At 41.6% G+C, this 24,060-nt stretch overlaps 1 protein-coding gene and 1 long non-coding RNA gene across 2 annotated transcripts; both read right to left on the bottom strand.

Moving 5' to 3' along the window:
• Nucleotides 1-4,285: 4,285 nt before the first annotated feature.
• On the bottom strand, nucleotides 4,286-6,320 carry LOC309718151. Its single transcript, XR_014279885.1, has 2 exons — nucleotides 4,993-6,320; nucleotides 4,286-4,961 (listed from the first exon to the last, which is right to left on the bottom strand). It is a non-coding gene; the product is annotated as an uncharacterized lncRNA (long non-coding RNA).
• Nucleotides 6,321-6,501: 181 nt separating this feature from the next.
• LOC309717675 (uncharacterized protein) lies at nucleotides 6,502-18,938 on the bottom strand. The gene is made up of 2 exons (XM_082552396.1): nucleotides 18,823-18,938; nucleotides 6,502-13,717 (listed from the first exon to the last, which is right to left on the bottom strand). The coding sequence occupies exon 2, from the start codon at nucleotides 12,551-12,553 to the stop codon at nucleotides 6,746-6,748; it is 5,808 nt and encodes a 1,935-aa protein (XP_082408522.1). The 5' UTR covers nucleotides 12,554-13,717; nucleotides 18,823-18,938; the 3' UTR covers nucleotides 6,502-6,745.
• Nucleotides 18,939-24,060: the final 5,122 nt, after the last annotated feature.

The raw sequence follows: 24,060 nt of genomic DNA, 5'->3' as shown, positions 1-24,060 counted from the left end.
ACCTGATTAAAAATTCCTGGTGCGAGTGCAAAGCCTTGTGGTAGGCGTGTGTACCTAAATTTGCGGCCTCTGTATGTGAATGAGAAAATGTCCCTGAGTGACTCGTGCAGTGGGAGACAAAAGAATGCATTCGCTAGGTCAATACATGTGAACCACTTTTGGTCTTCAGTTTTGTGCTTCTATTATGGTCTGTTAAATGGTATGTCAGACTTCAGCTGGAACAGGACAGGCGAACAGTTAGCTAGACCTACATCTGTGGGCCCTGCGGACCACAAAGTACCAGGCAATTTTGAGAGCTCAGCTACTGCATCAGGATGATCCATTCTTTCCCTGCCATGTATTCTGGAGATTTCTTTATATTCTAAGATCACTACATCGTTGGACAAACAAGTTATGCGATATATTTTACATTTTAGTGCATACCAGACATTTGGAATTTGGGTGCTTTGCCAGCATGCGTTGTCCAGCGCCCGCTTAACCATTGGTCCCAGATCTCTTGGCCCATGACCCTCGTGGACCGCCAATGTAATGTGAGGGGCTGAATCCTCTCCCACATTGTACCAAGGCAGTTGTTCATCAGTAAATTTCACAGCCGCGGCCACACCTTCTGGTCCAACATAAATGTTATGTGTTTGCACATTCCACGTCTGTCCCTCAAGATCAGACTGGAACTGTTCCCGATAGATATCGTTATCTTCCCTATCATAAAAGAGTGTAACGTGGAAAGGATCTCGCGCAGGGGAATAGACGGCCAGGCTCATTATCCAGGGTTTCCACAGCTGATAATGTCTCAGAATGCCTTCTTCCACTAGCCTCCCCCAGTAGATTTCGGCAGTGGGTTGTTCAGAGTTCTGGACTAAATATTGAGTCTTTGAAGGTGATCCCAGTTTCACAAGCAGGTCCCTGCCCATGAGATTTTCCAGGCACCTGTGAGGACACCACATATTGGTGCTTCAAAGTCTGTTTTCCCAGCTGTGTCAATGCTGGATCATCATCATTGACAGCATAGGTTCTGCCGTCCCCACGCTGTTCAGTTTCTCCGGGCTCCATCAGTATTGCTCCCCCTCCCAGCCCCAGTCGGCTACTGGGTACTGGGGGGCTGGTGCTGCATTCGGGTTTGGAGCTTGATGTGCTCCCCTGTAAGCAACTCTTTGTCTTGGGCCTCCTCGTGCCTGGGGTTGATAGCCTCGCCTCTGATAATTTCGCTGCGATTCAGGGCATTCTCGGGACCAGTGTCCTTCTGCTCCACAGCTGTAACAGCCAGTCCAAGACACATTATTAGGATTCCCTGGATTCCGAGCCCTTTGTCCTCCCCTCACGGATCCACCACGCCCTCTCTGCGGTCCACCGGTCCCCCAATTCCCTACGGGTTGACGCTGCCTTGGTGCATTGGCGGGCCAACGATCAGCAGGGTAGAGACCCGGATCCTGATCTGGCCAGTCAGGCACAGGATCGGGCTGAGGCCTTGCCACCATTATTTTCCTTGCGCTCTCTTTATCCTCTTTCTTTCTGTCTCCTGCTTTGTTTTTTGCTTCTGCCAACTGCAACTTAACCAGCCACGCCTGGACTTCCTCCAACTCTTTCTTTTGTTTGTTTGCCAAATCCTGTTCCTGCTGAAGTCTGTGGGTCACATGTCTATCCCACTGCACCGAGTCTGCAACGGCAAAATCTGGGTTCTTTTCCAAGTCAACTGCAACCTGGTTGGGCAGCCCTGCCAGCACTGCCGAACGAAACCACGCTCTACTTTCACCCTCCTTCCCCGGATGTGTTCCTGTTCCTAACAACCATTGTTCCTTTGCTTTAGCTAAACACTCTCTGGGTGTGTTTTTGGGATCCCAAATAATTTTTGGAATGGCTCCAGAGTTAGGAGTTGGGTCCTTCTCCCGGACTGCATCTGCTAAGTCATTCTGCACCTCATGATATTTCAGGTCATTTGCATATCTGGTTGTTTGAGCTATCTGCTCTACATCTGCTAACCCACCACCCAGCATACAACGTCCGGCCAAAGCGCGAAAGTCGCCCAGCGCTAATTCTTCTCCTTCCCAATGTTCTCCCTTGGTTATCGGTGGAAGTTGTTTAACCAATGCTTCCAAATCTCTCACCTTATAAGCGCGATAAACTGGTTCGTTCTTTGGACCTGCTATTAGAGGCAGACTTAAACCAGGGTCAGGAGCTCCTTGTTCAAAACTCACTTTTCTACTCTTTGAGCTCTTAAATATGGGCCGTCTCTGTGCTTGGTCTCTCTTCACACTTCTTTTCCTCAAAATTAGGCTTGTACTTGGTTGAGGTTCAGCTCCTCCATCTTCGTCCTCCTCCTCGTCCTCTTCTTCTGATGACGTCGCACGGTCTTCATTCTCCTCTTCTGGCCCTCCCTGCATTACTCTCTGCTTTATAACCTCCAATGCCGTTAATGCCTCTATGGACGCACGTAGGGCCTCATGCATTTGTCCGTACACTTCTCCTTCAGTTTTTAACACCAAGCTCAGAGGTATTTTATCACCCAGCCCTTTCTGTTGGGATGTAATAAGTTTACTTACCTCAACCTCCATCGCTTGGCACTCTTTCTCTGCTGATTTTAATACTCCAGGGGAAGCCAAACGAATAGCTTTCTTAAGCTGTTCAAGCTGATCCTTCAGAGGTTTGCATCCCCTTTCCCACTAGGTGTCGCACCCGAGCTGTCAGCCATTCTCTGAAACACAGACTTACCTCTTCCAATGGCGTTGGTCGACTCTACCTTCTTGGTCTAGGTCACCCAGACACGCTTAACTTTCGGTTTCAGTCTTCGTCTCGCTGTTCTCGCAACCACTGGCTCCTCTTCCCCTGCTCGGTGATACACAAAGTTTAACCCAGCACTTTAGACGCTGTCCTCGCGTTCTCAAGCGTTGACACTCAATCAAAATTATTCGCCCTCAAAGTGTTAATATATGACACCAGCAACCCTTATGCGCAACGCGCTCACCTCCGTATACTTACCTCTCCAATAGTTCCTCGGATTAGTGTTTTTTCATTTATTTTAAACCCATTAACGGCGCTGCGCGTCCCTTATATACTTTACAGCAACACACCCTCAAGCATCCCGTACTAATAAATCTAAAACCACGAAATCACCTTTATGTCATTATGTCAAAGCTTTCTCCATGTTGCACAGCCTGCCACAGGTTTAACAAAAAAATCGCTGCCCGAGAAGGCTCCCTCATATCAAACGCACACGCACACATACAATTTCAACCACGCACTCTCAAGCACATTTGTCTCCTTTAAATCTACTAATCGCTTGGAGACATCTCCACAGATAATTACATTATTTCCCAAGCAAGCATATCAGAATCAAAACCGTCTAGTACCGACTCTACCATAACCTGAGCAAAGTGGGCGGCCTCTGTGGGCTCCCAATTTGGATCATTTTCATGCTCAGTCATCTCCTTTAAGCCTTGAAATAGAAATAGACAACGTTGTATATAGGCATTTAGCTCATGCAGCTCAATCTCGGACCACACTGTCATCTCATAAGGTGAAACACCTTCCTCAGTCACTATGTGACTTTTACAGGTCACCTCTAGTCGACCCTCTTCCTCTGCAATTTGTATGTTACAGGTTGCAAAATAAATCACAGGCATGTTTGCTTATTCTATTTAAACAACGATTTTACAGTATTAAATGGGACTGTTTAGTGCATGGGACACAATATAATCATTTATTGTTAAAGCGACAAATGTCAAACAGGTTCTAACAGGTCCACTTTATTGCGTGCTCATTGAGTTACTCCTATCAAAGCTATTTAACAAGTTCAATTTACACATACTCATTAATCTGTCACGCTTATTAGTGGCTCATGGTTGCTTAAAGCCTATGTCTGACTCGACCACAGAGTTAGAGCATCATTCAATCCTCTCAGGATGACCACTCCACTTACTCTGCATCCAGTCAGCTCATGAATTAACAACCCTTGCAGACTGTAACCCTTTTATTTTTTGTTTATGCCTTCAAATCCACCTTAAATCTTCTTACCTAAACGTTGGTTTTAAACACAAACAATTCTTATATTCTATTTTGAAACGCTATCACCATTCATATATTTACAATGTTATTATTTACTAAGCCAGCATTTTAATTGCAGACATTTATCCACATTTACAAACAATAGTTATAGAGCTGAATGACACACAAAACCGAAAGCATAGTCCTCTCATGCGCTCTGCATCAGCTGCCTCATTTGCATGCACACACACTCTTCATCTAAGAATAGCAGCAGGCAGTCAGTGCATTGCTGACTCGACCCACAGAGATCTTTTTTATTACAGAGACGTCTTATATTTACAACTGCACAGATTTTAAACCTTTTAACACCTATCGAATTTCGACAAATTTAACATAACCGTTTTTTGCGATCAATTAACCAGTATCAAGACTTTAACTGTTTCTGGCCTCATTTCTAAAATCCCTAACTCAATTTAAAAGCGTCAACCAACCCAAACTTTTTTGAAGTTTTAGGTTAACGTTACACGCCCGAAGTCCACTTCTGCTGGCCAAAAAAGCGCAGATACCGTTTCAAACGGTAAGGAGACTCTAACTCCTAGCTTAATTCCGGGATGCCCTGTACCCCACAGCTAAACCACACTGAACTAACCCTCTTCGCCGAGAGGTCAATGTCGCGCGTCCACGACAAGGAGGGAGCGTAACCTCCGGGCTCTGCGCTTCCTAGCAGACTCGAACTGCCGTTCTAGAATAATTTATAATATTTTGAAACAACAATCAACACCCGAAACAAGTGTATAACTGAAGCAGGTGCAACCTAGTGGTCAAATGGAGACTCCAACTCACAAAATGACCGCTCAGGTCCACTCTTATGACCAAATTTGGACTCTAACCAACACAATAACCAATTCCCTACCAACTACTTGAGACTCTAACTCAATTTCTTTGGGACTTCAACCCAGTATTTAAACTTTTCTTATCAGACTCTTAACTACTTTCATTTCTTCTTAGCAGAACTCTAACTGCTTCAACTCATGAGATTTTCATCAAAATCAAAACAGACATCCACCAGTAACTTCAGTGAGTAGACTTAAATTTTATCATGTCCAATTTGGCACACTTTGGAAATAATTCAACAGGTAGTGCCTTACCTTTTGGATAAGCCGGCTTATGCCCACTCACTTAGACCACTGGAATTCATGTCTGCCCGTCAGACCACCTAAGACCCCGGATTTCTCCGTCCAAACCTCCAACTCTCCCTCCTCAATAACCGGACGAAGCCCCCAAATGTTAAGATTCAATATTGAGGAAGGGTACAAGAGGTGATCGAAGAATAACCACACTGGTCCGGCCGGGTGAAGTCAAACGAAGATTTTAATGAATACACGCGTGGGAGGACACTCTGTACGCAGACAGCCAGTAGTCCTCGACTCAATCAAAGCATGAACAGATATTTTATAGCATCAGGGTTTATTTACTGACGCCCCTTCATACGTCACAGACACATTTTATACATAGATCAGATCAACATCATCATGACTTTTCACCTAGAAAATCATCTTCTATTTTCATGGCTAGCCCTTCCTGTCTACCTTTCAGTTCTTGTCTTGTTCCTCTTTCTTGCCGAGACACCAAGAAACGGTTCCTCTTTTACCAAGACAATTTTGCAGTTACAGCCAAACATAACTAACCTCTCCTCTAAATAAATCTAATTTAAAGTGTGTGTGTGTGTGTGTGTGTGTGTGTGTTGACCTCACATGCTCTTTGTGTCACCTCTTCACCTACTGTCTGTGTCTCGTCCTCAAATGCTCTTTCTCAATTCACCTGTTGCACTTCTGACCTTTTACCAGACCAGAAGCTCACTGAGACTATGTGTATGTCTTCTACTAAATAAATGTTTTAATCAAGAACCTCTACTAAAACCTTAATATAAAATGATCTGATATATAAGTGTTTTGTAAGCATGTATTGCAATTCCTTCTATGGCTCCAAGTCACTTGCACAATAGATTGTCCGAACATCGCGCCGAACAAAGCTTCCGACCCCCAATTAATTGACCGAGCTCCAACTCTTTAATAAGCACAGATATGCATTGTGTATAAAATAGTCATAGCTGCTTAAGGCCTTCTTAAAGCTATCTGTTACATTGTTAAAGCCTCGTCTTAGCCTGCGGCTCAAAATAACTTCCTGCTTTCACTTCTGCATACAACTTCCTGTCAGCCTGCAACTCAGTCTTTCTGAAAGAGACACTGTTTAAACCTTGGAATGCAATATCCATGCTGCAGATTATATTATTAATGCAATGACAATTATTTAACAATAGCAGTAAAATAATTTCCCTCCTCGACAGTGGGAATGCATGTTTGTGTCTGTGTCTATATGTCAGGTCGGGTCTTACACACTGCTGAGGCTGTTTCCGCCACGACCCACCTCCAGTAATTGGAGGAAAATGGAAGGATGGATGGATAAACATTTCAAGAAAAAAACGATGCATTAATAGATATTAACTCACAATTGTAACACGGAAAAGGTTTACAATTTATTTGTGCCATTTCAACATCTTCTTTTTGTCTTCTGAAGGCTGATTTCAGGCTTAGCATAATTAAAGAACCATACAAAAATGTTTAAGTCGTTTTGCACAGTTTCAGGAAACTTTAGCATGTAAAACACTTTGTAGCATTTTTACACTAAAATGCATTGATTTACATTTTTTTTATTAAAACACCACCAGATTTTTCAGCAGATGACTGACAAGCAAAGCACCGTTTACTCATCGTGACTGACATTCTTGGAGCAGTTGATCCACTGAAACATTAGTTTCTCTCAGAACCAGCTTCAGGTGCCCACACTCATTGTTGTCACTGATCCAGCCCCTTAGAGAAATCTTCATAGCTTCTTGGTTGGTTCCATAAAAAGTCAGAATAACTTTCTCAGATGAAACCTGATAGTCACATGCCAGCGTTGACTGGGACGCTAAATACAAGACATCTGTGGCGTTGTCTGTCGCACAGTTGTCTATGGTGACTGAGCCGTTGCTGAAAGTGAACATGTAAATGTCATTTCCATCACCTCCAACCAGATAATCTCCACCAGTGGACACCAAGATGTCGTTACCATCTGAGCCTTTGAGAAGAGAACTTTCATAACCAGACACTAAGATGTCCGAATAGATGGTGCCGATCACAGTTTCCACATCCTTCAACACGTCACCCTCAGCGTCAGCATGGTGGCCTTGGCCCGTCAGCAGGTTAACATAAACCCCTTCACCCTTCTCATGATCACCCCGATAGAGAACCGAGTCTCTGCCTGGACCTCCGTCCACCAGATCAGCTCCTGGTCCAGGAAGGAAGACGTCCTGGCCAGAGTTTCCCATCAGTGTGTCATTTCCATCTTCACCATAAAGAGTGTCGTCTCCTCTCCCACCAATCAGGATGTCAGCTCCATTTCCTCCTACCAGCGTGTCATCTCCATCACCTCCATCCAAGGCGTCGTCCTTCCACCCACCAATCAGAGCGTTGTCTCGGTTGTTGCCTATTATAACATTCGACTGGGAGGGGCAGCCTTGCACTGTGTGAACCTCTGACAGATTTCTCTGAGCGCTGAGGTCCAAACGACAGTCCACCGGAGACTGTGTGAGAGTCACTTTGAAAGCTTCTACCTGATAGAAAGAGTCGTCTCCAGCTGAGTTTAGAGACTTGAGTTTGAAATGGACGCCATCAGAGCTCTGAAATTCTAGATGCTGATATTTTTCATCATTACCGTAATTGAAAAGAATGAATTTTAATATTCCCTCTTTTTTCATGATTCTAACATGAACATTATTTCTTGTTGAGTACAGTATGACTCGACTTCCATCAAGGAAATCCATATCTACCAGCACAGTGTCAGTTTTCTGATCTTCTGCAAAGTTATCAATGATTATGCTTTCATCCACATGTTTGATTATGTAAGTGTCTTTGCCTTCCCCTCCTATCATCAGTGCCCCCCCGGTGTGTGGATCCAGTAAATTATCATTGCTGTTTCCAACCATGATGTCAAATCCTGAGGAGCCGTACATTTCTTTCACTGAGTCACTGAGTTTCATCCATTTCCCCAGACAGGTTTCACATCTCTGGTTTCTGTAGTCGATGGTTAAAGGCAGCATTAAATCCCATCCACAGCTGCTGATGCTGGGCTTCAGTCCAGCTGTTACTCCATCACTGGTCTTGATCTGCAGGTGCTGATAATTCTTTGATTTAAACCAGTTCTGTAAAATAACAGTTCTTCTGCCGTGTACCCGAATGATGATGCTCTGACCTTCACATCTACATGTTATATCCTGATATTGTTCTTTAAGGAAGAGCAGGTCCAAGGTTAGATCTGGTGATAGATTGTTGATGGTTTTCACTCCTTGTCCTGCTGTGATAACGTACCAGTCCTCTCCTCCTCTCCCCTCAATGAAATCATCTCCTAATCCAGGGACAAGAACGTTGTGTTCTTTGTTTCCTTTGATGACATCGTTATAGTTTGACCCGCGGATCTCTGTCACGCTGTCCAAAGCATCATCCTTCTCAAGGTCCACCTCCAGAGGAGACGGGGAGCTGCTGTAGTCAATGCTGAGGCTCTTTATACATGTGGTGAAGATGTTCCTCTGCAGGCAGTCAGCTTTGTTATCTGACACTGTGAAGGTGATCAGATCCTTTGTGATGAACAGCAAGTGTCTGTGTGCTGATGACCTGAACCAGTTCACTACAGTAACACGAAGAAGAGTGCTGCCATGTTGAGCCACCAGATGAACATCATCACATTCTACTCTGACTCCAAACGTATGAAGATTTGCTTCTATGATGGCCAGGTCAGTTTTCTCGTCTCTGGAGTAATTTTCAATGAGCACAGAGGAACGTTTTCTGCCTTTCACCATGTAAATGTCTTCTCCTTCAGCACCAATCAGACGATCTCGCCCTCCTCCCCCATCTATCAGGTTCCTTTCTCCATTTCCAATGAGTTTATCATCATACTGAGACCCAAAGATGTTTGTAACTGTGCGTAAAAGTGGCTGTGATGCATCAACAACTGCACCGCGTGCCTCGAACATCTTGTTAATTCCTCTGGCCACCAGCTGAACTGAAGAAACCACCGTGGAGGAAATCTCAAATAAGACTCCGTCTCCTGACATCATGTTCATGTGACGATAATCTTCTCCTAAAAACCAGTTTTGTATTCTTACAGTATGACTGCCCTCATACATCAGCACAACATCGTTTCCTGATTTAGACACAGAAATGTGGCTGTAGTCGACACTGAAATGCAGAGTGTCTTGTGCTCTGGAGGGATCGTAGTTGTTAATGATCGTTTTCCCTCCATTCTCAGGAATGATGTAGGTGTCCCTTCCTCCTGAGCCTTCGACATAACTTCTCTGTGGACCGAGGAAGAATGTGTCATCCCCTGGTTCCCCATGAAGTCTGTAATAGTAGCTCAACATGACTTCAATCATGTGTTCGTCCTGTGATTTCTGAACTGCAAAAAATCGATTAGAGTCTCTGTTTCCCCTGTATGTCCCGTACCTCGAATAGGAAAGAGTTTTATTACCTGAAACCACTGTCACAGATCCAGCTGGTATGAACATGAGTATTTTTCTTTCATATGTCGCGTGCTCTAATCCATGTGACTCTCCCAGACCAAGAATTATATCTTTGCTTCCATCTGTGTTAATGCTCCAGCATTGTCTTCTTGGACTCTCATCACGAGAAACAAAATAGTCCATGCAGAGCTCAGACTGACCCTCATCAGCGAGGCAGAAGTTAATACCTCCTCCATTCCAGGAGGAGGCGCCAGCAGCAAAATCAATGGCTGTCGTTCCATCCTGTTGCTTTGTGACTTTATAATATTGGTGATAATCTGAGATCTGTGCAACAAGTCTTCGTCCCTCCTCAATTTCAGCATAACGCCAGTCATAAAACACACTAGCCACATGTATAGCAAAGTGCATGATCCCTTTTCCCAAGCCAACAAAAACAGCAGCTATTTTGTCCAAAACTCCAGCGTCCGCTGGGAGGCTGTTCAGTTCATTCTGGATGCCCATATAAACATCATCAATGGCCATCCGCACTACTGATAGAGCCAGATTTATAGGTGCGATGAAAGGTGCCAGTTCAGGCTGAGCAAGCTGAACAACATCTAATGCAGTCATGGTAATATCTAATGCAGCATCAATGTATCCCAGTGCATCTCCTCTTCTAAAATCTTCTGCCACACTGTAGATCCCAAATCCAATTCCCACTATTGGTATAACTGTCATAGCACGCTTCATTGCAGGGCTCCTCATGATTGTTGCTGCAGCTTTTGCGATTCTTGTGTTTGAAGTCAGAGCTTTGCTTGCAATAGCAGATGTTGTCATAGCCGTCACTCCATGAGCCGTCTGCAAAGACCCCGTCACACCATCTTTGATGTTTCCCTCTTCAAAGGCACGAGCAGCTCCTTTCAGTCCCAGCATCAGGCCCAAAGCTCCAACAGCAGTTCCAGTCCTCTCTACATGTTTGTTGACCTGATGGGAGGCTGCTGAACTGTGCTGCTCCATCTCATGCACTGATGTCTCAATGTTCTTCCACATCTTTTCACTGTAATGTTGACTCTGTGGAGATAAATCGACCCTGAACTCCTCGGGCTCAGCACCAGCTCTCTCTGACACGAGCTCACATACAAACTGTCCGTTTTCCATTCGGGCCGATCCCTCCTGAAGACGCATTCTTGCCAGATTTTTACCATATCTTGCCATTAGTGCAGCATGGACCTCTTCAGTTAACGATGCAGATGTTCTAGAGAAATAGGATTCATGTTTGAAGGTATTCTCGAATTCTGAGGCGGAATTCAAGTCACGCCTTGTGACGTAGCCATCATCGTATCCTCCCAGTGTTCCAGATGTGGAAGGTTTCATAATATCTCCAGATGTTTCTACGATGCTGGGAGATTGCTCAAAATTTTCTTTGTAATTCTTGTAATCAGCTAAAAATAAATCTTTTGTGTTTGCGTTTTCTGTAAATATTTTGTAATCAGTTGCTATCATATCAATCCATTTATCTACATTACCATTTTTACTCCACTTATCAAACAGGTCATATTCCAATTTTAAGAACTCTTCTCTTGAGTTAGTGAATCCCCGTTTTTCTGGGTCAACCCAGCTTCCTCCTCTTGCCATTGGGTGATTGTCAAAGAAGAAATCCAGGCCAGCTGAGTCATATTGATTTAAAGCCATATCCAAGGCCATAAGTGTCAAAGGGAATGTTCGGAAATTTCTCACAGATTCACTTATAACTGATGCAGTGAAATATGTTGTGAACCAGGCCTCAGTGGATAGTCCTTGGTTGACATGTGCGTGCTCTCCACAAAAAATATTTCCCACATATTTAGCATAGATTTGTTTTTGTTGGTTTTGGCTATTTCTATTGTTTGTTAAAATGTTGTTTCTCATGTGTGTGTAACTTTCTCTGCCCACCTGTGCATTAATACATCTCTTAATCTCATCAATTACGTTTGCGTTTCTTTGATTGTTGTCAAGCCATTTTCCAACCAGGAACACGTACAGTTTTTTATGCTCAACTTCATATATCCAGTTATTGATCTTCAGGTATGTTGTCCTTGTTTCTCCATTCTTTGCAAAGTGATGAATTATATTTTTAATGTCTTTCCCTGAATTAATCTGATAACATTCATTAAGGACTTCTTCACCATCATTTAGCCAGTCTATATAATTTTCAGTTTCCCCGTTTACAGTCCTTTGGCTTCTTTTCCCTATTACATATTCTCTTCTTTGTTGGTTGTTGACTTTGATTTTCTCTGGTACTGGTTGATCTGAGTGAAAGATTCCCCAAGACAGAGCCTGAAGCTCATCAATGGCAGATTTAATCTCGGGAACTTTATTTTGGTCAATCTTCGGGAAAACTTCTGGGTTAACAAATCTCTTCGGTTCATCTGGCCAGCTGTCTTCTCTTATAAAATTTTGTTCTGGTTTTTTGTTTCCCCTGTTTTTTCGTCCACCCAGAAAGTTTCTTTCATTGGTAAAAACAGCCTCTCCTTTACTTCCAGGCTCATTTCTCATTATTACATCTCCGTTTCTATCAAGGGTTGCTACCACTTTCTTGCTGTTGTCTTTATGTCTCCATTGCAGCCCCTCTGGAGAGATTTCCTGAGTGATTTTCCTTCCTGTGTGTGTGACTTGGACGAGAGCGTCCCTCACATGAAGCTCTGTCTTGATGTTCTTTTTATGGAGGTCCCTCAGCAGAGTTTCTATGAATCGTTGGTCTGATCCGACCTCACAGGCCACCACACTCGTTGTTTTAATTTTATCGCTGCCTCTGTTTGTCCTTTCAATGATTTTTGCCACATCTCCTGAACTGTATCCTGACAGTCTCATTTCTTCTGCGTTGTCTCTTTTACCATGACCTACCAGCACCAGTCTGCTGTCCTCTGACAGAGACACTGGTCCACCGTGGATCAGTGCGGGTCTTTGGTTTTCATCAAGAACATAGACAGAACTAACTGCTGGATGTTTGTCATACAAATATTCAGCAGCTCTTCTGACCACAGGATCATTTTCCATCATTATGATCACGTTTTTAACATCATCACGAACGTGATAATTATGTATATTGTAATAACGTGATATTATGTTGTTCAAACGTGAAAAGTATATTGTACAAACAGGAAAAGTATCTTGTTAGAACAATAAACTTTTCACGTTATAACGTGATACACTTGTATTTTTCTTTTGCCTGGGTGGCAGCTCTACGCTTCCATAAAAAACAGCAAAAACATTTCTAAAATTAAGCAATTTTCTATCAAAACTGCTTAATAAACATTTATTTTGTTTATTTGTATTTTATTAGTATTTTCCTTAAATGTGTTAAATATATATTTTCTCATCTAAATGTCCCCTGAGCTGTGATCCAGGGGGCGGTAATGCGCCTTAACATTGGTTGCCAACCAAGAAGAAGAAGAAGCTGTGAGCCAGGAGAGAGGGGGTGAGCGAGTCCTGAGTGATTCGCTTACACTTATGGTTCAGCACAGGAAGGGAGGGGGTGAGTAGCTCAAATGTGCTGTTAGCATGTTAGCAGAGCGATACTACTGTGAACCGAGGAGCTATTTTCTTGATGTGAGCTTCTACTCAGGGTTTTTTCTTCCAGTTCAGAACAGAAATGCTTTTGTTAAGAAACTGGCTGTTGTTCCCCCCCCCCCACAATTATAATTATAAGCTAGATATATTTCTACTGATGGAATTAGTTTGCTAACAGCAACAGGGATTAGTCAGTGAGTCAGTTGGGCTTGTGAATCATGGTTCACAACTCAGTAAAGTGATTCTCAAGTATTGAACGATTCGTTCACGAATCGAACATCACTACTCCACACAACGCCCGACAGCTGCCTTTCATAGTGTGTAACTTGAAGGCCCTGAGTACTTTCTCCCACACTGGAAACACTGGGATGATCACATTATGTGAACATTACCTAATAAGACTGATTCAGCACAGACAGTTATGTTAAACTTTCCTAGCAGTCCTTCACAAACAGGGAACAGTCTGTCTATTCTCTCCATCTGTCAGCTGCTGCTGGCTCTTCCTCCTCCTCTTCCTCACACACTGCTGAGTTTGTCCTGGTGGATCATCAGGGGTGCAAAGCCTCACAGATGATGTGCAGCAGTGGGTCCCTCAGTCTGTCCTCACTCTGGACACTTGCAGTCGTCACACATGGAAATCAAATGTGTGATAAGCTGCAGGATTCAAACACAAGTGTAACTTATAAACACATGTTCATACTTTTATTCCACAATCAGAGAGAAAGAAACAGAGAGAGAGTGCAGGACAGACAGACAGGTGACAGTCTCAGGTGTACACACTGCTACACAACAGCACCAGAGAAGCAGGATTTAGTGTTTGTGTTATTACGAGTGTAAACAAGAAGAGTTCCAGATGGTACAGTGGACACATGTGTGACTGCTGTGATTAAAGCATCTTTCTTTCAGCTTAACGAGTGAACCATCAGCTCGTTCAAACACACGTTAAAGTGCGTTTGGCTCGACACCACCGAACAGAGGCAGCAATATAACACAGCTCACATTAACAGTGCAGTGAATCCTGCTTGTGCCGTGATGTTCAGGACTGCAAACCGAGCAGCATCACTGACTTTCAGCTTGTTGTGTTTGTGGATATATGACTGACTTTAATTATCCACAAATCATCACAATCTCTGTAAGATTAAGGTCGACTATTGTATCGTATATTTTAAAGTGAAGGCTTTAGAACCAAGTTAGTACAAAATTATCCACACCCACCGGACCACGCTTGGTATTTGGTGGAATCGACGGTGCATTTGAAGTACACTTCGATTTGGGACAGCAGTCGTCGCGTGGCGCTGACGTAATCGCAGTCAAAATGCGTACTTCAAGCGTGCGGTCTCTTAATTGGGACACAGCCAAAGTGTTCCACAGGTTACGTCCGTGGTGGCCATCTTGTTTCCCCAGTAGAGTGGAGGCCTGCCTCAGTTGCAGCTCTTTTATAGGCCAGTCTGAATTGAGAAGGCGTGGTCTTTAGAGTATATAAAGCGGGCAGGAAATGGATAGGGGGCCATTTTGAGAAGTTGCTGTCTGTATGTGCTGTATGTGCAAGAGATAATGACAATGGCAAGAGACAATAAAGTAAAGTTAAGACAGAGTGATGTCTGATGTTTTCCTCACCACACCTCTCTGCGTGACACTGGAAATGTAAAGGTGTGTAAGCTCTAAAACGTCTTTGTGAACACTTTTCTACGTATATGATGCTTCAAAAATGTGACACGTGTAATGTGATCATCAAAGAACATGAATTGATCAAACTTTTATTTGTATGTTATAATGTTTATCTTACACTGTGTAATTTTTACAGAATAATAATAATGGATTGCATTTATATAGCGCTTTCCGAGACCCTCAAAGGGTTTTACAATGCCACTATTCATTCACTCTCACATTCACACACCGGTGGAAGCAGCTACAGTTGTAGTCACAGCTGCCCTGGGGCAGACTGACAGAAGCGAGGCTGCCATCGGCCCCTCTGGCCATCACCAGTAGGTAAAGTGTCTTGCCCAAGCACACAACGACCAAGACAGACAAAGCAGGGGATCGAACCGGTAACCTTCCGATTACAAGATGAGCATTAGCTGGAAAGCTCAAAGCCCAATTTTCTAGAGATAAAATGAATAAACCAAACTATTTGCAGTGAAATGTATTCCTATTCCCATTTGTTGGACGATAGCCTCTGTTGTAGAGCAGCTGCTGCTCCACATCGAAAGGAGCCAGCTGAGGTGGTTCGGGCATCTGACAAGGATGCCCCCTGGGCGCCTCCTGGGTGAGGTGTTCCAGGCATGTCCCACCGGGAGGAGGCCCCGGGGCAGACCCAGGACACGCTGGAGAGATTATATCTCTCGGCTGGCCTGGGAACGCCTTGGTGTTCCCCCGGATAAGCTGGAGGAGGTGGCTGGGGAGAGGGAGGTCTGGGCCTCTTTGCTTAGGCTGCTGTCCCCGCGACCCGGCCCCGGACAAAGCGGATGAAGATGGATGGATGGATGGATAGCCTCTGTTGTATATTCAATCAGAACATACAGGAGAAGGCCATTTTTAAGCAGTTTAACTGAATTTGACAATTTCTAAAGTTCAGGGCTACAAAAGTCCCATAACCTTTAAGAACTTATCATTGCTTTATTTGCCTCTGCTCATTGCAGTTTGTTGTGGAAGTTTTCCATTAAATAAAGCCTGCAGACGAGCGGTGAGCAGTAGCTAACATTCTTTAATCAAAACACAAAGAACAGACAACCAAGCTTGGTAGAGCCTGCATGATCGTGGGACAGACGGTCAGCAGAGTCTCCCTGAGCCTAGCATGGCTCTCAGTTAAAAACCTTCTCCATGGAACAAAAGGCAGGACACAGCTGTTTCACACCTTAAGCTTCACACTCCCTTGCTACCTCCCAGAGTCCTCGAGGAGACAAACGACTCTTCCTGTAGAGTTGTCTGCTTCTCCCATCTTCCTTACCAGACCACCACCATCTGTCTAACTGTATCCACTGTCTCATCTTGCCATTTTGCTCCAAAAGGGGCAAATGTCCAACTCAGGCAGTCTTTTCAAAGGTCCATTCACACACAGTGAAGCTGCAGCTTGTTGGAAATGCACAACTCGAACAGATGTGTGGCAGACTTGCGTTTTAGGAGCTGCTACTGACAAACCAGCAAATAAACACAAAATGTGTCATCTGTGACACTTGTGAGGTTGTCTCAAACACACTCCGTCAGTCTTGATGCTGTTGAACAACAAAATGTTTAAAAATGTCGCGAGTTTACCTGGTGATATCCTCATGCGCGACGCGATCGTGAAAACAGCAAACAGTTAACACCACGCCGATGTTGTTCACGGGACAGCAAGAGTAAACGATCGTGAGACTCTTGTCGTCGTTATCGTTCCCCTCGCACGGTTTATTTCTCCGATTTCAGCGTTTTTGCTTCACAACTAAAGCGAGCAGTTTACTTTGTGCACTAACATGGACTCGAGTCAACCAGCGCCACCTCTGGCCAAGTGCCACAGCCTACAGCCAGATCAGCCTGTGACACACATCTGCACCACGTTTGAATTCGTTTCATGCACATTTGTACCTTTCAATTGTGTCTGTTTGTGCGTCATGCAAATAAACCTTTGAACTGAATGAAATGATATCATGTATTTGTAAAAAATTCCAAATTATATATACGAAGTCACAGGAATCACCACCGCTGTTCATCATGATTTTAATATTTTTGCCTATGAGAAAAACATCCTGAACAAATATGACACATCAATATTTCATTAGTGTTGTCACATCATATCCTGTAAGCATAGTCTGCCTGTGTATTTTCTCTGCAAATGAACATTTTAGAGTTAGTTGTTATATACAGTCTGTATAAGTGTGGTTAATCCAATAAACATTTGTAAGGAGATGGCAGTTACTGTAAACGTGTCCAGTAGGTTCACGTTCAGATCAGAAAACCGTTTCAGCTGCAGGCATCTACTCCTGTGCTGGGCCCTAAATTATTTATATTATATATAAATGACATATGTAGTGTTTCCAAACTGTTAAAATGTGTATTGTTTGCTGATGATACCACTCTGTACTGCTCAGGTAAAAACTTAGAACAGCTTCTGACTACAGCGGAAAAGGAGTTAAATATATTAAAAAACTGGTTTGATGTAAATAAGTTATCATTAAATATAAAGAAAACAAAATTGATTATTTTTGGCACTAGACAAATGAAAAATGTATCTAAAATAAGGGTTAATGGAATTGAAATTGAAAGAGTGTACGAAAATAAATTTCTTGGAGTGATAATTGATGATAAGCTGAGTTGGAAGTCTCATATAAACCACGTGAAAACAAAAATGTCAAAAACCATCGATATTCTCTATAAAACAAAGCATGTCCTGAACAAAAAAACATTATACACACTTTATTGTACTCTGTTGCTTCCATATATGACTTACTGTCTGGAGATATGGGCTAATGCATATAAAACGAACACTCTTCATATTTTTAAGTTACAAAAAAAAGCTATAAGAATTATAAACCAATCAAACTATATAGAACCAACTAACATTTTGTTTATTAATCGGAATACCCTGAAATTTTAGTTGATTTAGTTGAATATAAAATGGCACAGATAATGTATAAAGCACAAAATAACTTGCTTTGCCCCAGTACTCAGAAGCTGTTCAAAGTCAGAGAGAGTCAATATGACTTAAGGGGAACAGATTTCTTAAAAAAAAACAAGATAAGGACAAATATAAAGCAGAGATGTGTTTCTGTTAGAGGAGGTAACCTGTGGAATAGTTATGACAGTGATTTAAAAATGTGTAGTTCATTTTCCTTGTTTAAAAATATGTTTAAAAATAGAGTAATAGAAAAATATATAAATCAAGAATGAAAAGAGCAAAAAGGAGAGTAGTTACTTATCTAAGGTGGAAAGGTTTTTTTTTGTTTTTTTTTTTTTTTTTGTTTGTTTGTTTGGTTTTTGCTTTGTTTTATTATTTTCTTCAAGCCCTGTGTACAGGAGCTGCATACAAAAAGATATTTTGTGAAAAGGGTTGGCGTAATAAGCAAATGCTTCAGCCAATACCTTTTGATTAGCCTTGTCTCATGCTTTCTTTCTTTATGGTAGATTTTTGTTCTGTTTTCACTGGTTTTTTTTTTTCACTGTTTTCACTGAGATTTGAATTTGAATGCTAATCAATAAAATCAAATCAAAATCAAAATAAAAAAAAAATCCTGTAATTGAAACAATCACCTCATACGCCTCATGTTTTACACCCCTATAAGGTGAGCTTGCTACACTGCACATGAATATTACGTGACATGGTACGACTAACTCATGTTCAAACATTTAAGATACTGTTCAGCCATTTTGTTTACTGGGTAGTGCATAATGGCCGAGTTACCTGAGTGGGAATCCACTAAAGCAAAAAAATAATATATATTTTTTTATTAATTACAAAAACCTTATAGGAAAACCTAAGAAAAGGTTGCAGAAGCACAGAAAAAACTGCCGTGTACGTTATAGTGTGTAAATTCAAAAACTGTATAGAGAGAATGGTGCAATGAAAACAGAATAAGATAAGATGAACTTTATTGAGTAGAATATAGGCAGTAAGAGTTTTGTAATTAACTTTAAATCATGTTTGCCAAAGACAATGACAGTAAATTAACCCAGTTCTACCTGCTAGCTAAAGATGTTATGCTTCTCCCCCTTATACCGTTTAGGACGACTATAGAAAGTTACTAAAATAACCATTGATGAAAACGTATCAAACTTTCAGTATTTACCTTTGTCATAGTTTTCCATTCTTTGGTATCCTTTTGTCCTCCACGTTCTCAAACACCAGGGAGAGAAAAGGCCGCAACTGACGAAAGACCGCGAAGACTAGACGCTAGGCGGTGCAATCGGCTCCTCCCTCTTTTTAAACGAGCCAATAGGAGCTGCTCACATTAAAAACAACTTTATTTAAAAAGTCATTTTACACCTGATACAACATTTTAAAAGTCAAACAATGCACAAGTTTATAAGAACAATTTTATTTTTCAAAGTTTTTTAAGCATAGGGATGGTTAATATGTTTAAAAAATTCATATATAATATTTGTCAAATAATTGTCACCCAAATCAACATCATAATAAAAGTGTAATTAATAAAATATATAATAATGATAAGAATAATAATAACAGTTTACCTAAAAGCTCTTCTAACATTAGAGTGCTTTTGAAAAGATTCAATAGTGTCACTAAGGACAAGGGAGTTTCACAGTTGAAGTGTGACTGCTTGAAAGACCCCATTCCCTCTCCTCTCCACTAGTTCAAAGAAAATGTAAATTATTTTTGGTTATGTAATTTGAGGGCACAAGTTTGAAGAGTAACATTTTAACAGATCGGTATTATACTTCAGGAGCTTTACTGGATCTGATTAACCAAAACTTCCATCTTCCATGTAGCTAACTGTATTTTCTCTAATACAGTAGAGTGTGTCTGATCTACTAAAAATCCTCAACTGCATGTTTGCTCAAGTAAATAGTCTAATCCTTAATTTGCAAATGCCAAATCTGGATTTTGTCTGTGTAATTCACTTTTATCTTAGGTTTTTATTTGTATTTTTTGCTTTTCTTTTTTCTACTCTTGTGTCCGTTTTAATCACTTATTATTGCCGCTGTGACAAGTGAATTTACCTAAGAAGAATCATGAAGTCCTTATTTTGTCTTACCTGAGCCTCACCATGCAGCCTACCATGCAGAGCGCTGAAAGTTCACATTAAGTACTTAAAATGAAATCTAAAATTAAGAAGTAACCAGTTTCAAACCAGTTATGGCCTGTATTTATACAGCGCTTTACTAGTCCCTAAGGACCCCAAAGCGCTCTACACATCCAGTCATCCACCCATTCACACACACATTCACACAGTTATTTGGAATAGTGTGCAGAGTGTTTTGAGTAACATTGAATGTTCAAAAACATCAAAGTTCCTATGGTCTCACTTGACAGCTGGGTTGTAGTGTCTGATAACACATAACATCTTGAGGTCTCAACGTGGACTTTGAGTACATTTGCTAGCCAAGGCTAAATACTGAGAGGGTCAAAAATGAAGGGTAAAGAACATCTGACTGTACGTAAGGGTAGCAAAAGTGATAGACTGAGGTTGTGCCAAATATGTTAAAGTTAGGGTGATTTGTTAGAGATTGGTACCCCATGGGTGCCGTCTGCAGGTTATAAAAGAGAGTTATGTTGATACTTTCTTTTGAGATTCTTTTTACAGTTTGACTTTCAGAACTCCCTGGGTTGTGTGCAATCTGTGATGGGCTTGTTTGGAATAAATCCTCCTTTATTCAAATAACACTTTCTCAGGCTCTTCACAGAAGAAGAATCCTCACATAAGCATGTGCTACCATTTTGAACCAATGTACACATTTACCATCACTGACCCAACTAGGACCTACATTGGATGCCCACCCATATGGATTTAATGTTAGAAACCCAAGTGGGTCCCATATATACTAAACAATCTTGAGCCCATGTAAAATATATGCCCATATTAATTTAACATAACCCATTTGGGGCCCACATAGACATGTTTTCAGGGTCTGACTTGCATTTGCCCATGTGCGACCCATATAGTTTGACCAGGTGGGCCCCACCTGTGTCATCAGTACTAAAAAAAAATTTGATTTAATGTGGTTTAATGTGTTTAATGTGAAAAACCCAAGTAGGCCCCATACAAAAAGCCCAGTTTGAGCCCATGCCCACATGGTACCCATCCAGCCCGAGCAAAAACCAGGTGGGGCCCATATATACATGTTGGCTGGGTTAGCAAAAAAGAGAAAGGATTCAAATTCTATATTTCTCAGTATTTGTAAACAGCGGTCCCACGTTTATCACGGGTGTTATTTTCCAAAAATAACCAGTGATATGTGAAATCAAGTAGCCAGTTTTATTTTTTGACGGTGCAAAACGTTTCGTCGACATTGTTGTGTTTGTTGGGGAAAAAACGTACAAACATACAGCACTGCACTTCAGAGTCACACTGCTAGCGATCGATGCAGCGATTCTGTACTGTACAGGAGAGACGTCACGGAAGAGATCGTCTGCAGCGATCAGGATGCAGGACACAATGTGATGTAAAAAAAAAGGCATGCAAACTTGCACTAAACAACCCGTGAAACAGCGAGGTGAAAGGTGAACCGCGTTATAGCGAGGGACCGCTGTAATTTTGAAGGTAAGTCACAACATACCCTTCGTACATACTAATGTATAGAAACCGTTACCAGCAATCGTTCATTTTTTGTGTGGCTTTTTTTCACGGTTTGTTGACATGCTGTGTAGGTGTGTACTTGACTAGCTGATCTCGACATAACGGGGGAAACATCTGGTTTGACTGTTCTTCACCTGTAGTTTGAATGCTGAACATTTGCCTGTTTAAATCATGAGACCAGTCACTATACAGAGATGTGCTTCTGCATGTGGACGATGTGTCTTCTGCTGCAGTGATGCAGTTCTGCTTGTGTTGAGTGATGTAAACAACTGATCGATCTAAACGCTTTAAACGTCAAAGTTGATCATTAGATTTTTTGTGACACAACAGCGGTGAGTGTTCCCACCTCTGCTCTTTGTAACTTAATGCAATCTTTCCGTTTTCGAGTTTTGGACATGATTTTGGAGGATATCTTCGCAGTAGCGACTGACCGCAAAGTAAAGCTACTGGAAATGTACAACCCTACATCCGGTCTCAAACCAGGAAGTTACCGTTTTCTCATGCACAGGGTCTATTTAGTTTTCGCTGTCAAAGTCGATTTAACTGAAGTTACATGTTTCCGGTTACTGTGGAGGTTGCAATATGGCGCTCCCCAGTGGCTGCAGCCAGGTGCTCTTGGATTTATTTGCTCTCTCTCCTCCTTAGACATGTTTTTTATGTTAGTTATAATTCAGAATTGGCGACTGGAACAGGAATGACACGTACGAACATCAGGAAATAAAAACCCGATAAATAGTGATGGCCAAATGAAGCTTTCTGAAGCACTGAAGCTTGTATTGAAAAACGGTTCATTACTCGAAGCTTTTCAACACAGTCCTCTCTGGTGACATCCTGTGGTGAAGAGCAGCTTGAATCCACAAAATAAAACCAACCGCTTCATTATGATTGCTCACTCTACTGAGTGGAATCCTGTCTGATATTGGGCCGCCGTTGTGTTGCTTCTAACGTGTATTTTTTGGGGTTAAAAGAATGTGGTTTATTTGTGTAATAAATAATTTTGACCAGTAAACTCTCCTTGTTTAAACATGCACTATGGTGTGGTCTTTCTTTGCTTGTGACTTCTTGATGGTAAATACAATAATTGAAAAATACCACGTTACATATAATATACATATAATAATGTACAACACATTATGGAGTATGCTTCTGCTGTGAGGTCCTGCCTCCATGCACTTATGCAATTAATCGCTAGACAGGTATATTTATAAATAATATTATATTAGGGAAATTTTCCTGTACATATCTTTGACCTGGGGGTTATGAACTTGCAAATTAAAAACATGATGCATTTAAGGTAACCCTTTTTCATTTTTATTTAAGAAGAGAATTTCTTCCACTGTGCGATGGCCGAACCTGCTCCTTTTTGTGGCGATAATTTCTCCTGCATTAAGGAAAATCCCTTCACATGGAACAGAAGACGCTGGAGTGCAGAGAAACTGGTAGAGATGCAGTTATACGGTCTACCTGGGCCCCACAAACTATCAGCTAAAGAGAATAAATAAATTAAATTGCCGCACATTTGGCAGACTAACATTTTAAGATTAATTAAACAATAAAATATATATATTTTTATAACATTAAATGTTACGAGTCAAATGGAAGTCTTTCTACAGTTATTTACTGATATTTATATGTGTACTCAGTGACAAAGCACAGTACAAGGTTAAAATGTCTCAACATGACTGACTTGTCCATTGTCCATATACTTTATCACAGTAAGTATAACGAAGCCATCGAGTCCCTCCTCTTAAACACAGTGTGTTGTCAGAATAAGCATTTTGATGTAGCCACCGTGGAGGGGAAACCATGTTAAAATGCACGTGTGCATACTAAAAAGATTCAAAAGAAAATATTATAATTGTATCCTTTTCCTTTCACATACGCAGAAATAAAAGGTGTAAATTACTCATGTTACACTCTGAAAGCAGAAATGTCTCATATATATATATTCATGGGGTTACTTGACTAAATGTAAAATTACTTTTATCTTTTTTCCTCTGACTTTGAACCAATATCTGTACGAACTGCAATCATCAGGTCCTGCTTGTCTTTCCATACATGACGAAGGATATTCTTGAAGAAACCTTACAGTCAGTTGGGGCCGAGACAAATGATGATTTTTAGCTCAGTGAGGAATCTGATCTGCACTTTGAGGCCAGTTCAAAAGCCATCACTGCCTGGAAACTGAGATGTAAGTCAAGTATTGCAAACATACTAGAAGTTCCATAAATTGAACCCTTTGTGTGTTTGTTTGCTTGTAGGGTATACTCCTCATCAGTTGGTGCCTTGCCACAACCTCGTCCTGCGGCAGTCCTTGTGCAGCGAGGGCAGAACAAGTTTTTCCAGGAACTGTTGCAGTTACTGGAGAGGAGAACACAGCCAAGTCCACGCATGAGAAGGGAGATGGTCTGGATGGTGGTTTGTGACATGAAGAAAAAAAGCTCTTGGATAAGTAAAAGGAAGTGACCAGAGTATAAAGCTAGATCCTGCAGTCTCTCTGGTCTTCACTCACTCTCTGGGAGGCTGCTTGCCAAACTCTGTAGTGTTGTTTGTTACAGGCGTCTTCTTACAGTGTGTTGTACATGTGTCAGGCCATCTTTATTGAGTTCTTTGTTAAATAACCTGAGCAAGCTAAGCTGTGTCTATTTTTGCCAGTGTCGAGCCAAGTTGGTAACTGTAGCTTTACAATAATAATTGCAATAATGAATTATTGTTGTTTATATACTATATACTATTATTGATGTGAAGTTCTTATCAGTAAAATTAATA

The sequence above is a fragment of the Aulonocara stuartgranti genome (assembly GCF_965226115.1).
Source record: "Aulonocara stuartgranti genome assembly, chromosome: 2".
NCBI lineage: Eukaryota > Metazoa > Chordata > Actinopteri > Cichliformes > Cichlidae > Aulonocara > Aulonocara stuartgranti.
The sequence above is the reverse complement of the archived record's forward strand: the minus strand, read 5'-3'. Positions and strand labels throughout refer to the sequence as shown.

Coding starts and splice junctions, on each gene's coding strand:
- LOC309717675 (XM_082552396.1), bottom strand. CDS start 12,553: ATGATGGAAAATGATCCTGTGGTCAGAAGAGCTGCTGAATATTTGTAT.